Source organism: Myotis myotis, unplaced genomic scaffold, assembly GCF_014108235.1.
Source record: "Myotis myotis isolate mMyoMyo1 unplaced genomic scaffold, mMyoMyo1.p scaffold_m19_p_11, whole genome shotgun sequence".
NCBI classification, from domain to species: Eukaryota; Metazoa; Chordata; class Mammalia; order Chiroptera; family Vespertilionidae; genus Myotis; species Myotis myotis.
The window spans coordinates 239,628-256,754 of NW_023416315.1; the positions used below are offsets into that span (position 1 = coordinate 239,628).

A 17,127-nucleotide genomic window follows, 5' to 3' on the forward strand; every position below is an offset into this window, starting at 1 on the left:
GGAAAAACACCACGGGGGGAAGGAAATGCAAACTGTAGAGATGAAGGGAGGCGAGTGTAAATTAAGTCCGTGGTGTCACAAAAACGCCTCCACTGCATAAGTCCCGGTGCCACCCACACAGGCTCGGCCAAACCTCCAGCCTGAGCAGCGCTGTGCCCTCCCGCGCCCAACGGCCAGGGCGGCTGGGACGGGGCCTGAGCAAAACGCCGCCCGCCTGTCCCCGCACAGCCCTGGGGCCACCTGTCCCTCCAGAGCGCGGCTGCTCAGCCCCGGCCACGCTCTCCCCACTGGGAAGCGGCCTTGCCCACCTTGTCTTCTGTGGAGCCTAAATGCCATCATGACACGAGAGACTGCAACTCAGGTGCATCCACCCAGCACAGGGAGACTGGGGCGAGGGGTCCCACACCTGGCTGGCGTGGCTGAGGGCTGGGTGGGGTGCTAGGGACACCTGTGCCCGAGCGGAGCGGCTGGGAGAGCCGCTTACCTGCCTGCCCTTCACCACGTGCTTGGGCACCGGCACCTTGAGCTCCAGGTCAGTGTAGTCCTGGGACCAGGTGTAGTTCTCCCGCACGGCTCCGTTGTAGCTGTCGGGGTTTCTCTGGAACTGCTCCTGTCTCCTGAGGAAGAACCACAAGTCAGATGCCAGCACAGCCACAGCCCCTCACGCCACAACACGCGTGGCTCAAGCCTCCTGGGTAATGCTGTTACCTGTGAGTTTCTTTTTAAAATCCAACACCAGTCGTTTTACCTACACCCGGCACCACGGTTCAGCATCGCCTCCAGCCCTCCCCAGTGAGGTCCTCACCCACAGGACCAGGCCCAGCAGCCGGAGCCATCCGGACCCCAGAGCAAGAACCTCATTCAGAAGAAGAGTGTCCCTTACAGGCTGCTGCTGGCCCAGGTGGACAATGCGAGCACCCAGAGCAGTGTGTCCACAGGGCCCGGAGCACAGGCATGTTCACACCCTGAGATCATAAAACAAAACCATGGCTCACTGCCGGCCAGCGGTGTGGCTCAGGGCTGAGCGTCAACCTGTGAACCAGAGGTCAGGGTTTATTCCTGCCAAGGGCACGTGCCCAGGTTTTGTGCTCGATCCCCAGTGTGGGGCGTGCGGGAGGCAGCCCATCAATGATTCTCCCTCATCATTGATGCCTCTCTCTCTCTTCCTCTTGCTTCCTCTCTGAAATAAAAAAAAAAAAAATTTAAAATAGGGAAAAAAGATTAGACTTATCACTACAATCAAATGTCCCCAGTCCTGCCCTGGTCCGTTGCTCACTGGTTAGAGTGCCCGCGGACTGAAGGGTCACTGGTTCAATTCCGGTCAAGGGCACGTGTGGGAGGCAACCAATCGATGTGTCTCTCACATTGAAGTTTCTTTCTCTCTCCCCTTCCCTTCCACTCTCTCTAAAAACCAATGGAAAAAACACCCTCTCGTGAGGATTAACAAAAACAAAAAAACAAGAAAAAACTAAGTGATTCTATACCTGAAATAAAGGAGGCAGGGTACCTGGGATCTCGCGTAACATGCCCGCGTGCTCGCTGCTCTGACCACCAATCAGACGCTCCGCCAACGTGAACACACCGGTGTTTACTATGAACTCCCCAACCGACTAAAAATGAGACCTGGTTATGTGAGACTTTTCCTTACGTCATGTTAATTATTTGAACAAGGGAAAGAGGCACTCCAATTTTTTACAATTATGTAAAAGTGAGATATACATTTAAAACAAAAAGTAGGTCATCTGCTCCATAAATATAACCATTGAAAAATGCGGAATTCTTACTCTTTTAGCTCCATTCTCTACTCCTAGTCATCCAAAATGAGGCAACTATTCCAATCACCAGACGACTTCCGAAGGGAGCAGTACCGAGACAGAGAAAACCACACTCCAACCTCCTGGGGAGCGGGAGGGGGACCCCGGCCGAGGCGGAAGCAGAGCCTGGAGACAGCCTAATGGTGGTCACGTCGAGATGCGGACACGTACCACCCACTCAGCAGGCACAGGCCAGACGCCGCAGCCACGGCCCAGCTCTCGTCCCTGTCCACCCCCCACCCCACCCCCGCAGCCAGCTACTGCCCTGAGGGGCGTCCCATGTGCCCACAGAGGTGACTCACCCCAGTTTTCACCTGGCCTCCGGGTGAACCTCAAAGTCACAGCCCTGAGTTTCTACCAAACCTGACAGCCCCACCCAGTCCTGTCAGGACCCCACTGTCACTCTGAAACCCCCACTTTACATCCAACTTCCAACTCACAAGTTCCGGCCTCACACCCCTTGGGAGGCTGTCACCTTGGGCGACACTGTCCTCGAGAGGTAAGCAGCTCTGTCTCACCAGCCGGCCCACGGTGGTTTGGGGATGACACGGGGACACAGGCCATAGCGGGGTGGCTCGAGCCCACCTGCCTGCTCCTCACACTGGCATCAGGTGGCGGTCCCGTGCAGGGAGGAGGTGGCCCCGTGCAGGGAGGAGGTGGCCCCGTGCAGGGAGGAGGTGGCCCCGTGCAGGGAGGTGGTGGTCCCGTGCAGGGAGGACGTGGCCCCGTGCAGGGAGGAGGTGGCCCCGTGCAGGGAGGATTGGCCCCGTGCAGGGAGGAGGTGGCCTCCGTGCAGGAACGAGGCGGCCCCGTGCAGGGAGGAGTGGCCCCGTGCAGGGAGGAGGTGGCCCCGTGCAGGGAGGAGGTGGCCCTGTGCAGGGAGGAGGTGGTCCCGTGCAGGGAAGAGGTGGTCCCGTGCAGGGACGAGGCCACACCTGGCCCAGGTGGCTGCAGCAGGACCTGACGCAGGAACGCCGGGAGTGGGTGCATGGGAAGTCTCTGTATGATTTCTTCAACGTTTTGGGGCACCTGGATTATCTAAAAGTGGAAAGTGTCTTAAAGACGCACAATAAACAGACCTGGGAACTCTGGCACCACTGCCTTGGGGCTCACCACATGGCTCCCAGCCACTGACGCCTGCAGCCCAAACTGAGCTGCGGCCGCAGGACCAAGAAATGCGGCTGTGGTTAAGGTTCTAAATGTTAAACATGCACAGTTTACTTCTAAATGCTGTTGTCACTAAAACACTACAATAAGTACCAAACAGCCTGCATTCTCAGAGAATCTAAGGAAACCGCCTGAGACACGGCTGGAAACCCCACAACACACAGACTGAATAAAACCACAATCCTACAGGGCAACACAGACTGAATACAGAAGGCACATCTGCCCTTCAAAAGAAAGGCTCAATGCAGACATGTCAATTCTCTGATTCGAACCATGAATTTAACGTAGTCCCAAAGAAAATTTCAACAGATTTTCTCATAGAAAATTTAATTTCCAAAAAAAGCCTGGTGGGGGGGGAGATGCAGGTCTAGTCCTCCAGCTGTAAATGCATTTCAGTCAAGAATGGCCAACACGCAGACAGACAGGAACAGAGAGAGGAAAAGAGAAAGTACAGTCACCTGCACTGCCAGTCACAGCCCGGCACACACAGAGGGCGTGGCGTTTCCCACAAAGCCAGCGAGGTGAAAGCTAACAGCGGCCGAGAAAGGGGCCAGGGCACCCGGCCTGGCTGCCACCCCCCAGATGGCCCAGCCTGGCCCTGTGACGCAGGAGACCGTCCGGGGACCTGTCCAGCAGATGTCCATGCGCCTGTTCCAGCAGCACAGCAGCACCCTCACGGAGCACCGCGGTGACGGCCAGGCCAGGACAACATAATCACACTCCCCAGGGGACTCGGGGTGACGTTCGGCCACGGGGGATGCTCTGAGGGCAAAAGGTCCTGCTTCCGTCAGCGTCCCCTTGCGTGGGCGCGCCCAGGCCCTCCCAAGACCTCCCTCCAGGGCAGGCCAGGAGTCCGCTGGGACAGCCCCGTGAATACTGGGCTTATCGGGCGGGTTCCCACTGTGACAGGGGCAGCGGCAGGGCCAGTGCCGCGGGGGAAAGGCCAGCCACGCCCACCACAGGCTGGCAGCAGGAGACAGGTCCCTGCTACTGCTTGTCCCCCATGGACGAGACAGAGTCCACACACAGCAATCACGTGACAGGAAAAGATGGGCCAACGTGAAAAATGTTATAAAACACAAGTTTACAAAAGAAAACATGACCCACGGTTGCCTTTAGGGAGAACTCACTCTCACCACACACTCTTGTAACTTCTTTTTTATTGTTAATCTTCACCCGAGGCTGTTTTTCTATTGATTTTTTTTTAATATATTTTATTGATTTTTTACAGAGAGGAAGGGAGAGAGACAGAGAGTTAGAAACATCGATGAGAGAGAAACATCGATCAGCTGCCTCCTGCACATCTCCCACTGGGGATGTGCCCGCAACCCAGGTACATGCCCTTGACCGGAATCGAACCTGGGACCTTTTAGTCCGCAGGCCGACGCTCTATCCACTGAGCCAAACCGGTTTCGGCTTCTATTGATTTTTAAAGAGCGTGGGAGAGAGGGAGGAAGAGAGGGCAAGAGGGGGAGAGAGGGAGAGAAACATGGATGTGGCAGAGACATCAACTGGTTGCCTCCCATGTGCATCACGACTGGGGCCGGGGATCAGACCTGCAACCCAGGAAAGTGGCCGGCCGGGAATCGAACCCACGGGCCCTCGGTGCATGGGCTGACGCTCTAACCACTGAGCATACTGGCCAGGGCACACTTGTAACTTTCAAAAACATTTACCCTAAGTCCCCAGCGAGCTCACCACATCACAGGCCAGCAAAACGCAGACTGTAGAAACTCTACGGGCCAACACTTGCTTTTTTAAACAAATGAATTTTGAGGGAATAAAAGAATAGACGGTCAACTACAAGCAATGTGTAGCCGGGGCCTTATTTGCAGATTTACACACACTGTCATCACTGTTATGTAAATTGGGACATTACCAGAAAACCAGGCACTGAAACACTGGCGGGTGGCGGAGGGCAGGGCGGCACGGGCTGGCGTGGGTGCGCGGGGCCGGTGCGTTCTTCCGGCTCTGCTGTCTGTGATCGGATTCTATGAAAACATCCTCGGTGGGTGCACGCTGTTTCCCACGGGAGCAGGCCAGCTGGCCTGAGGCCTTCTTGGCGTGACAGGAAAGCACACGGGGAGCTGGCTGTCTAGTGCTGAGCAGGCTCTCTGCGCTGGGAGCTGCTCTCCTAACACAGGGCGCACCCACTGTCCCGCCCGCGCCCCTGCCCCGCGCCCACAACGCTGGCCCCACCCTCACATGGTGGTGCCACACGAGGACGTCACCCTTGTACATGTCAACTTCTCCGTCTGCAAGAAGCAGGCAGTTCGGGTTCTCACACCCTGACACACTCACGTCTCAGGGAGAACTGCCGCTGATCCTCACACTGTCCCCTCCCACGGCTCCGAGCCGCCCTCGAGCTCGGGCAGCAGCTCACCTTGCCTCACAGCTTCAGTCTCCAAGCGGCTCCATGCACATCAGCGCTGTCAGACACCCAGGCTAACCTCTGCTAGGGGGAAGCCAACAGCTACATGCTCATAGTGAATTCCAAATAAAAACAAAAATGCAGCCTGGCAGGTATGGCTCAGTGGTTGAGCATCAACCTATGAACCAGGAGTTCACGGTTTGATTCCTGGTCAGGGCACATACCCAGGCTACAGTAGGGGACAAGCAGGATACTCAGTAGGGGACAAGCAGGAGGCAGCCGATCAGTGATTCTCTCTCATCATTGATGTTTCTCTCCCCCGCTCCCTTCCTCTCTGAAAGCAATGATCATGTTAAAAATGTGAAGCTCCTAAACCGATCATAACAGGCACTTCGCACACGGCCAGAATTACCTCCAGCTGAGAACAGACGGCGAGGAGACGCGTGCGGAGGGGGCAGGGCAGCGGGAGGAGGAGCTGGAGGGCTCTGCTGAGGGCCCTGAGCAGTGCCCGTGCCGGGAGGAGGCGTGAGGAAACCTGAGCTCCTCTTGCACACTGTGCACCCCCAGGGGCCCCTGGGACCCGCCACATGGACATGAAGACACGAGCAGCCTCCTGACCGGCCTGTCGGCCAGGCTTCAGCCGGCGGCCATCGCGCGCTGTGACCTGCTCCCGGCGGGCGGAGGGACAGCCTGGGAGTGGGCACACCATGCACATCATAGCGTAGAGCACCCTCAGGCAGCCCAGCTCCCAGGCGGTCATTTACTTTCTTTCATCTCCTTTGTTAGAGAATTCTGTTTCTGGTCTACAAAGGCAAAGCCAGAGGTGGCCCAGCCTGTGTCCATTTCCATCGCATCCCAGCACCAGCTGCAGCGACACCTGCCGGCCGAGCGGTGAACTGCAGGACGACACAGCCGCGGACCAGACGGGGCAGCCTGCACTGGCAGCTCTGAGAGGCGCCTGACTGCCCTGCTCCTTCTGCCCTCGGCACAGCACCCACCATCCTCTGAGCACAGGCACGGGCCTGGGCAGTCCCACCAGGACCCTGGGCATCACCCGTCACAATGTCCTCACCGCGACAACGTGGAGCTGGGAGCCGGGCAGAGCCCCGCACTTTCTCAGGTGCCCTCTGGTGTGTCCAGGACACATGTGCCCAGACTCCCCTCTAAGGAACAAAACTGGGCCCTGTAAGCCCTGGGCAGGGGTAGGACGTAGCTCAAATTAAAATTTCCCTCCAATATCTCCTAAGCCACCCAAAGTGCCATATGCGTGGTTTACATGTACAAGAGAGACCTGCGTCAGCAGGGCCTGGAGGGACGGGCAGAGAAGCCAGAGCTGGGTGGGCGAGTGTCCTGTCTGTCGATGGCCCTTATGGGACCACACTTGTCGGTCACGAACATTCCAACAGTGAACTCTTGTGTAAAGTGTACACAGTGAATAAGGCTTATCCTAAAAACGTATGTAAAATACAGATGCACACGCTTTTATTATCTTACTGAATTTCCCCACAGGGCCTCTGCTGAATTTGTTTAAATTAAACAAGCCTGTGACGGGACAGTAGGACGAGACGAGTGGCCGCTGCCCATGACTAGCACTGGCAGAGCCTCCAGCAGTGGGCGGCCGACAGGAGCCAGTGGAAGCCAGCGTCTCAGACCTGGTTCCAGGGAACTGGCTTTTGGACAGGGTGCCGGACAGAGCTTGTGTGAGGTCATCAGAAGAGTAACTGCCTTAATTCCCAACCCAAGTTTACAGGGTGCAGACCCTGGGCACTGACGGGGGACCTGGCACCACCTGGGGAGAGCAGGACAGGCTGCTTCCACGCCCACTTTCCGACCCAGGTGGGACTCGGAGACATGGCCGCCACTTCCTGCGATGTTCACGGAAAACCCGTGAGCTCCTGAGGGCTGAGGCCCTGCCCAGGGCGCTGGTGTGTGCCCCCCTGAGGTTTCCCCCCAACAAGCTGGGGCCTCACCAAGCTCAGGCTGCCCAGGACACAGCGCTGGCCCAAGAACAGAAGAGCGGTCTCTACAAAACCACCACAACTAGGCAGCCATTCTCGTGGCTACTCAGAATCAAAATCAAACCCCCTTTTAAAAAAGTTTTTAGAAGTTATAAAAATAATACAAAAAATAGTAAAATAAAATGTATGCTCGTTGCAAAAAAATTAGAAAACATAAGGGACAAAGATGACAATGAAAAACACTCAATTCCACCATTATTAATAATGTTTCCTTCCATGCCTTCCCTCTGTATAATTTTAAATGTTTTCCAAATTTGTTGTTAGTTTGAAGCCTGCTTTTCTCACGTGATATTCTATCATGAGAATATCTATAAGTCAGGGTTGAACCAAAGAAACAGAACCAGAAGAAATATATTAAGAGATTTACTGTAAGAAATGGGCTTTGGAGCCTGTGGGGCAGCGAGGCCAGTCCAAACCCCTACAGGCCACTATGAGGCCCCGAAACAGGCTGAGCTGCCGTCCCAGGGGACCCGCCCCACCTTTCCGGGGCTGACCGCCCGGGAGAGCCTCCCTCCCTGAGGCCACAGCACCACCCTGCGACCCCGATGGTGCTCGCTGAGGGACATAAACTGCCACCCCCACACCACGTCTGCGCTAAGACACCCTGCGGATGTGCTTCGCATCCAGCTGTCCCTCTGGCTGACACAAGTGACGCTGGAATAAAAGAAACGGGACAGAAGTAACTGGACATTCCGTCTTCACGCCCCTCTCTTCAGGGACAAGCCTCCGGGAAAGGGGAGCCCCAGGGAGTCAGCAAGGTCCCCAGGACCACCAAGGGCAGGACATGGCCGTTCCAGCAGCCCGAGGGCAGGAGCCGCTGCACACCGGAAGGCTCGGGAGAGCCCCCGAGGCCACGTCTCAGAAGAGGGAGCACCAGCCCAGGACAGGGGGCTCCAGATGCCCAGCAAGGCTGCCCAGCGAGCCCCTAGAGGTGCCGTCGCTGCCTGCAGGAACAGCACTCCACAGCCCGCGAAGGAAGTCCAGACGCAACAAGGCATTCACAACCTCCCGCATCCAACATACAGTTACAGGTGTGGGAAGAACAGGAAAACGCGGCCCAAATCAGGAGACCATTCAGTCAACAGAAACAGCCAAGAAATGACAGAGATGATGGAGACTTTCAACAGCCGCTACAAACACATTAAACAATGTAGAGCAAAGCCATGTGAGTAGAAGTCAAACCCTAAAAAAGGATCCAAGGGAATTTGCAGAAAGCACGCCTCCTGCTGTCGACAGTGTGTGGGTGAGCTGAGGTCGGGCCCCCAGCAGAGGAAGAACGTCTGAGGACAGGACCTCGGAGAAGAGACGACAGAGAAAGCCTGGGGTTCAGGGCTCAGAAATCCCCTGCAGCATAAACACAAGGAACCCCCAGCACACGGAGCTCAGACTGCGGCGAACGAGGAAGGGAACCACCAGAGCCGGGGACACGGGTCCAGACAGGGACCATCGGCACTCTCCCCGCTCAGAGACCCCGCGAGCACGAGGAAGCCAGAACGACACTCTTTTTTCTAATGTGCGTTTATTGATTTTAGAGAGAGGAAGGGAGCGGGGGAGGGAAAGAGAAACAGCGATGAGAAAGAAGCATCGACTGGCTGCTTCCTGTGCATACACTGACCCGGGGTCAAACCCACACCCGGGTCTGAGTCCTGCCCGGGAACCGCACCGGGAACCTCTCAGGGCACAGGCCGCCGCCCAGCCAGCTGAGACCACCGGCCAGGGCTGGGACAAGTCTATTTTTTAAAAGGCTCCATTCAATATGCGACAAGAATATCCCCAGCAATGAGGACCCCACAGGCAGCTTTGGGACCAACGCAGGGGGAGGCCCCGCCCAGCCGCCTGCACAGGAGCTGCATCTGAGACGAGCATCCTCGGCCAAGGGCCAGCAGACCCCTGTCCTGTGCTGACCCCTCCAGGCCCTCCTTCTCTGCTGGAGTCCCATGTGCACACCCAGTCCCCGCCCGCGCCACCAGCCTCGCCAGCCGACACCTGCTGTCTGAGCCTCCTCTGGTGCTGCCCGTCCACCTTCAGCGTCACATCACCGCCTCCACGTGCCGCCTCACCAAGAGCTGCGCTCAGAACAGCCTGAGGGGGTGCAGCAGCAGGAGAGCGGGAGGGACGCTGCGGCTGAGGCAGAGAGGAAGGGCTCCCCTGGTCAGGACAGGGCAGGGACGAATTTCCCAAACACGGCACCAGGAGCACAGGCAGGCATCCCACCAGGGGCAGAAGCGCGTGACCAGCTCACAGACCAGGACTCAACCCTGAGGAGCAGCGAGGGCACAGCCTCCACTCACTGACACGCCAAGGGGACTCTGGTGCACGGCCCCCTATACTGACAGCCCCTTCAGGTACTGTGAGGCTGAGGACCGTGGCGCATGTCCCGCCGTGTCCAGCAGGGAGGGACACCACCGGGACTGCCGGAGCCCACAGACCCTCGGCCTTCATGGCTGAGTGGCCCGCACACTCGGCCTGACCTCACCAGGGACAGAGGGAGGAAGGCGGCAGCCACTGCCCCCGTTTCTGTAAGCAAAGTACTGTCACTAGGCCTGCAAACATGAGGAGCTAAAGAAGTGCTGGCAGGGCGCTATCACCCAGTGAGAACCACTCCCACAAACTCCCCACCCCCGTGTCCAGCGAGAAAGGGCTTACCTGGGAAGAGGTGGGGGTTCCCTCGGGGTCTGAGCAGCACCCGTGTCCAAGGCTGGTGGCTCTGCAGCCTCCCGGGAGCCGGGGGCCACCTTCTGCATGTCACGCAGCTGGCCTTGAGGCTCCGCAGGCCCGCCCGAGGCCACAGCCGCGTCTGTGGTGTTGACCTCCACCTCCAGCTCTGGGGCAGGGACAGGCGCCTGCTCCCCCGAGGCTGCAGCTTCTGCCTCCGCAGCCTCCGCCTCCTTCCTCCTCATCTTCTCCTCCAGCTCCTTCCTCCTCTTTTCATCATCCTGGCGAGCCATGCGGTCAAAGTTCTGGAACACCTGGAAGCAAACGTGCCCCAGCAATGAGAGGCAGAGACGTGGCAACGTCCAGGATGAGAAAGGCAGCACCCACGGCCGTTCCCGCTGGGGGACAGATCGCCCTGGACTCGACCGAGCAGCTGTGGGCCTCTCCATGGGGAGTTCCCAGTCCTCAGACGTGCAGCCTGACAAGCCGAGGCCCGCAGGAGCCCAGCCCCGCTCTCGGCCCACTTGCCGTCACTCACACCTGCTGCCAGCAACACCGACAACACGCTGCCCAGGGGCTGCGCGAGGTGTGGGCACCAACAACCCACTGCAGAGCCAAGGGGGATCCAGCTGGCCTTCGCTCCCCAGAACAGCGGAGGCTCCCTGCACAGGCTTGGGAAAGCTTGGAAATTCACTCAACAAACCCTGTGCCCTGCCTGCCATGGGCAAGAGCACCCCCACTGACAGCTCCCCCTGAACTCAGCACGTGGGCGAGCCAGCTGGTGTCCTCTGCAAGTCACAGCAGGGAGTGCAGCCAGCACAGACCACACTGACAGCGGGCAGGACAGGCTGGGCTGCACACTGTGTGTCAGACTGAGGGCTAGAACCCCCTTCTTACGAGAGAAACCTGAAGACTTCCTGGGAGGAGGGGCCTGAAACAGACCTTCAACCAAAGGCACACCTTCCACAGGAACCACACGTCCAGGGGCAGGGCCACCATTCCGCTCCTGGAAAGTGGGGGCAGCCTCACCACCCCCAGCAGCCATGCTCCCCAGTATTTACCCAGAGGAGCTCAACACACAAGCCCACACAGAAATGTGCACAGGGCAACTTCATTCATATTTGTCGAACTCAAACCAACCTTCAGTAGTGACGGGCACACATGGACTATGACTACTCAACACGATGAAGACATGATCACTCCAGGAAGAGACATGGAGGACCCTTACGTGCATATTAAGCGAAAGACGACGGTCTGAAAGGCTACATCCTGTATGATTTCAACTCTTATCACCTCTGGAAAAGGCAAAACCACAGAGCCAGGAAAAAGTCCCATGGCAGCCAGAGGCTTGGGAGGCGGGAGGAGCAGGTGGCGCAGGGATTTTCAGGGCAGGACACGCCTCTGTGTGATGGCCGTGGTGGGGGGTACGTGTCATTGCATCTGTCCACCCGGAGCGTGCAATCCGAGTGAGCCCAATGCACACTGCGGGCTCCGGCAATGGTGCCGTGTGCACAGGTTTATCGGCGCAATAGATGCTGCGACTCCGGGTGATGGCAAAGGGGAGGCTGGACCTGTGGGCGCAGGCGGTTATGTGGGACTGCTGTCCAACTATGGTATGAACCTAAAAATTCTCTACAAAATGTCTCAATAAAATAAAAGATACAAATTTTAAAAAGTGGGTAGGAGTCAGCCTCCGAAGGACTAGAATGCAGACAGAACTAAAGAAGGCGCTGAACTGTGCCAATCTATACATTCTCTCAAGACCCCGGAGAACGCTGAGGAGGCAGGCGACTCCGAGGGGGAGGGGCTCGCCCAGGCCTGCCAGTGGCAGAGGAGGGAGAATCATCTGGTAGCACCGAGCACTGACAGACGTGGCAGCAGAAAACAGTCCTAGGACCTGGAGACAACACCCGCCTCCACTCCTCGCTGCACCCACGGCCGCCACTCATTCTAGAACCACAGGACTGTGGGGCTGGCAGGGCCCCTGTGACCTCCAGGCACCTTCTCCCTGACAGGGGGTGACTGGCCAGGACTCCCGGAGCTGGGAGGGACGGTGGGAGCGGCTCCCTGACCCTCCTTGGCAGTTTCTGTGCAGGCTGGTCAGACTCTGGGCAAACAGAGTATCTGAAATGAATGGAATGGCATGCTGACCTAGTTTTTCTTAACCAGTTAACTGCCACGCATCGCATCCAAAACGGAAACCATCCTCACACACCACGATATTTTAAATTTAATTTGAAAAATCAATTTGCAATGAATATTATAAAAATAAATATATTACAATTCAGGTGTTCTTGAATATTTTCAGCTGAAAACTCTCACGAAAAATGATTTTAAAGTTGGTCAGAGCTGCCACATAGGAAAACATTTTTTTTGGAGACGCACGTGGCGTGTGGGGAAGGTCCGCGCTTGAGTCTAGACCAGCGGTTCTCAACCTGTGGGTCGCGACCCCTTTGGCGGTCAAACGACCCTTTCACAGGGGTCACCTAAGACCATCCTGCAGATCAGATATTCACATGGCAATTCATAACAGTAGCAACATGACAGTTAGGAAGTAGCAACGACAATAATTTTACGGTGGGGTCACACCATGAGGAGCTGTATTAAAGGGCCAGAGGTTGAGAACCGCTGGTAGACGCTTGTGGTGGACAATGGTTTAAAACCCCTGAGCGAGCAGCAGCTGTCTGGTGGTTCCAGGAAGATGGTGCTGATTAAGGAATTGTGAGTGGGTCCGGGGGCGGGATCGCGGTGGGAAGTTCATTGATTGAGAAGTGGTGGAATACTCCCGAGAAGGAGCAAGGCGGAGGCTGGCCGCTCCCTTCGCGCCCCCCCCCCCCCCCCCCCCCGCCCGTGCCGCTGGCCCACTAGAGGCCCCTCCACAGCACTTCCCCCAGGGTCCTCCTCCGGGCGTTACTGCGGCAACAATGCTGCCCTCTCTCCCGGGATAGAGGCGGCTGTGTCCCGATCTGATCGCGTGGCTCAGGATCGCGTGGCTCGGGAAGGCGCGGCCGGGAGTTTCCGCTGGGACCCGTCTTCTCACCAGTCCCCCACCCCCAAGCCCGCGGGTGGGAGACGGGATGGGTTTGACTGTGATTTGTCATCTTGGGTGGAGCCTGCCTTGTCGGGTGAGGGCAGCCCTGGTGTCGGAACTCGAGGCAGGGGACCTAGGCGCCCCAAAGTTCCTGTGCCCCGCCGGGCAGCCCAGGGGGGACTTGACAGCGAAAGCCATCAGTCTCGGTTCCCTTGTCTTTGAGGTGGGGTGACACTCTAGGCTCCACCCACCACCCCGGGTTGAAGTGAGGCGCTGGCACGTGGTCTGTCAAATGGACGGGTTCCAGGTGCATAAGACCGGCGAAGTGATTCTGTTGAAAAGTTAGGCGTTTCCCACCCACCAGGACCGAATATCCCAGGAAATGTGGTTGGCAGTGATTGTTTGGCGGTCACGGCTGGTTCGTTTCGTCATCACCCCTTGGGCAACTAGGGGTTTCGAGTGACGGCCTTTCGGGTTTTCAAATGCTCCTTTCATTCTCCTTTTTTTTTTTTTTAAATAAAACTTTGGGTTGAATTTAACCATCAAAAAAAATAATAAAAAAATAAAATAAAATAAAACCACTGAGCTACGTGGAAAGGAGCTTGCCTCTCCCAGGGGGGTCCTTCAAGCTGCGCACCAGACTGTGGTCCTCAGAATTCGGGGGAAAGTGTGAGAAGCTCTACACCAGCCCAAGCACGAGGGAAGCTCTCGAGTTCCAGTCCTCCGCCCCGACCCTCTGGGCCTGTGAAGAGACAGACCTCCAGCATCCCACCTGCAGGGCAGCACCCTCAGGAAGGGCAGACGAGGTGACCCCACTGAGAGGGGACACTGTACAGCACCTTTTATTGGTTATAACGTGCAGCTGACAGACAAGATGAACGGCAGGGGCACTGCAGTGACTCGACCTCTGTAGACCTCACCGTGATCGCCATGGCTCTGGGTGGGAAGCCGTCACCACATGCAGCCATCACAATGCCGGTGACTATGTTCCTATGCTGGCAGCCACCACCTGCCTGTGCGCTGACCCAGTATCTCCACCACGTGCCCCGAGCGCCTGCCCATGCTGACCTGTGGTTAAAGGGCAGCTCCCAGGTTCTCCCGGGTCTTCCCAGACAACTGCCGGGAGTGCTGGCTGTTCAGGCTCCTGGGCAATTGCCCCTCCGACCATCTGCTGAAACTGCCCTTGGTGTGGGTAAGACTCACCCGTCCACCCCCTCCCACTCTACAGCCGCTGCTTCTCCCCTCCCTCCTGCTCATGCCCCAAGGGCTGCCCTCCACCTTCAGCTCTTCTCTCCTCAAATTGCTCCAGTTCCTGTCTCCTGCAAGATCAAATCCTTCGATCCCATCAGCCTGTAGGCAGGGGCTGCTGTCTGCAATCTCATATCCGACTTGTCTAACACTGGCCCTTTCCCCTAAACTCAAATGACAGTACAGTTAATGCACTGTCATTAATCCAGGCGCCCAAGTCTGGAACCTCAGGTCATCTGATTCATCTGTCCCCTCCCTTTGCCTGGAAGGGTACATGGAACATAGTAGGTTCTTTATACACTGACACCAGACAAACGAGTTACCTGTCAGTTCAGCGGCAAAACAAGGGCAAAGGCCAACCTTTCAGGCTGCGTGAGAATTAAGTCGGGTGGCGCCTGCAAGGTGAGGCCCCTCCCACAGGAACCAGCACATACCAGCGCTCAGCAGCTGCTCCCTCCTCCTCTCCGCACCCACCTTCACCCGAGAGGACAGGGTGCCCACCGACTGTGGGATGGGTAAGGAAGAGCTGGAATCACAAGGACGAGTCTGTGGAATCACGTGACCTGGCTGAATTGGCACCCTCACCTGCCACACAAAACTCAACCGTGTCCACGTCCCAGGGACGTGCATGGAGTTTAAACTGCCAGACACCCTCACTCAGACGGCACTCAGGCACTGAGGGCGAGGAACTGCCAGAAGTGCTGATACCGAGACCCACTCCACCCCTTGCTAGACCCTGTCATCTCTGCAGTCGCTTTGTCTCTTCTGCAGGCACAACTGCCAAGGAGCGGACAGGTGTGGCACCAGAGGACCTGGGAGGTCCCACCAGCGTTTCTTCGGTTCCTACAAACGGGCTCCGGGCCTGGCTGAGCACCTGCTTTCGGTCCCAGCGAAGTCCCACCTCCCTGTGAAACCTGACTTCCAAGCCTACCGCCTGCCTCCCAACTGGCCGTCACCTACCGGCCTTGCACCGCTCTCTGCTCTGATGTGTTTTATCTTCTCAATGTCACAGCGTCACAAGGAGGCCGACGTGAATTCCCTCGTTAAATGCCCACATCGCAGTGGCGTCTCCAAGGCTCTGGCAGCGAGTGCGGCTCCTTGTTACGTTCCAAGGAGCACAGTCAACTCGGCCAGTGAGTATCAGCAGGACCTCGAACACACAATGCATTTAGCCTGGGACACGGACACAGGCTCAGACGCGCGCTTCTGACCTAGGAAGTCACATTTCAAACAAGGGGACCACACCCATAGGAGCCCAGGGTCACCAGGCCCCCCGCCGCCTCCAGCCGTGGCCCGGGGCGCGTAGGGCCGCGCTTCCATCCCCGACCGGCAGCCCCGGCGCCTCCGCGGGCCCAGCGCTGCGGGCGCCGAGCTACTGACACCCAAGTGCGCCGGTGTCACCCGGGCTGCCGAGCGCCAGGCCCGCTGCCCCGAAGAGCAACTTGATATGCGACCGGCGGCTCTGCTTACTCTCAGCGCGGGCCCAGGCGGCGAACCCAGGCCAGCGCCGGAGGGAGACGGCGGCCGGGCGCGCAGGGAGGGACGGGCGGCGAAATCGCGCGGGTCGGGGGCTCTCGGGAAGGGGGCGCCGGAGAAAGGGCCTCCGGGGAGGGGGCCTCCGGGGAGGGGGCCTCCCGAGCCCGCCCCCGCCCCGCCTGGTCGCCCGGCCGCCCGGTCACCTGCAGCACCAGCGCCTGCGCGGCCCCGGGCGGGAAGCCCATACGGTCCGTCGGGTGGCGCAGCAGGCGGTAGAAGTCCGTCTTGCGGTAGAGGAAGCCGAAGAGCACGCGCAGGAAATCCTGGACGTTGCCCACATGCTGCAGGATGCCCAGCAGGGCCTGGTCGTACAGCTCGGCCGCCCCGGGCTCCATGGCGTCGCCGACGGGAGGGAACTCGCTCTCGGCGGGCCCGGACGCCGGCCTTGGCTACTTCCGGTGCGTCACGGTAACGGCTCCGCCGCCTCCGGGCCCGCGAAACTTCGGTCCGCGCTCGCTCGGTCTCGCCGCGGGGCAGCACTCGGGCGGCCTCGCCGCTGGTCCCGCCCCGCCGAGCCGCGCCGCCGGCCTCCCCGGGCGGCCTCCCTGAGGAGGGGACTTGGGCCCCCAAGTGGCTCCTAGACGCCCGAGGGCCCGGGGCTCCGCTGCTGGGGGCGCCTAGCGGCCGCCTTGGAAACGGGCGGAAGAGCGTGCGCGGCGGCGTCACCCGACCCGGCGCTATCACGTGATCTGACGTTATCACGTGGTCTCTCCCGTGCCCCCGTTTGCTCTGGTGGATCCAAGGGAATAGGTGTGCGCGCGCCCAAGGACGCCCGTCGCGCGCGCGCACACACACACGTGTGCCAAGGGCTGCAGGGTAAACAAACGGCGGTCTGTCCTGTGTTGAAATGCTGTCAGTAAGACGGGGCGAGCTCGCAAGCCCCAAAACCACGTGCTTTGCCCTTCAGTGCCTGTTGCCACCGAAGCCCCTAAAAGAGCTGCGCGCGGTGTGCCTGCTGGAACAGGCAGCTGCGGGAACGGTCATGGGGCGGTGCCAGGGCGGGTGCGTGGGTGAAGCGCGGCCCTGGACCTGCTCTGTGCGATGTCTGTGAGGGACACTGTGGGCACGGGAGTGTCAGTGCACAGAGAAACTCAATGGATGCACATTTTTAAAAAAATCATTAAGAGATTGGGGATCCCAGAATGGAATGCAGAGTGTGATAAAACGATCTATTACAAATGTACAGCACAGCCTCACGGAGGGAGGTGCTGACCCAGTAATCTTGGAAATGAGTGGAGTCCTAGGACCGAAGGGAAAAGGTGGAACAGTACACAGACACTTCTCTCT

At 58.3% G+C, this 17,127-nt stretch overlaps 1 protein-coding gene across 2 annotated transcripts in view; it reads right to left on the reverse strand.

The window, feature by feature from the left end:
* NUDCD3 (NudC domain containing 3) overlaps window positions 1–16,474 on the reverse strand; it is a 28,264-nt gene extending 11,790 nt beyond the window's left edge. Inside the window, exons 1-3 of one of the 2 annotated variants that reach the window (XM_036327151.1) lie at window positions 15,984–16,474; window positions 10,017–10,339; window positions 485–617 (exon numbers count right to left, since the gene is read on the reverse strand). In XM_036327151.1, the coding sequence (XP_036183044.1) occupies window positions 485–617; window positions 10,017–10,339; window positions 15,984–16,175 (648 nt within the window). In that variant the 5' untranslated portion in view covers window positions 16,176–16,474. The remainder of the gene's footprint in view (window positions 1–484; window positions 618–10,016; window positions 10,340–15,983) is intronic. The other variant, XM_036327150.1, reaches the window with a different exon arrangement.
* Between the last annotated feature and the right edge of the window lie 653 nt (window positions 16,475–17,127).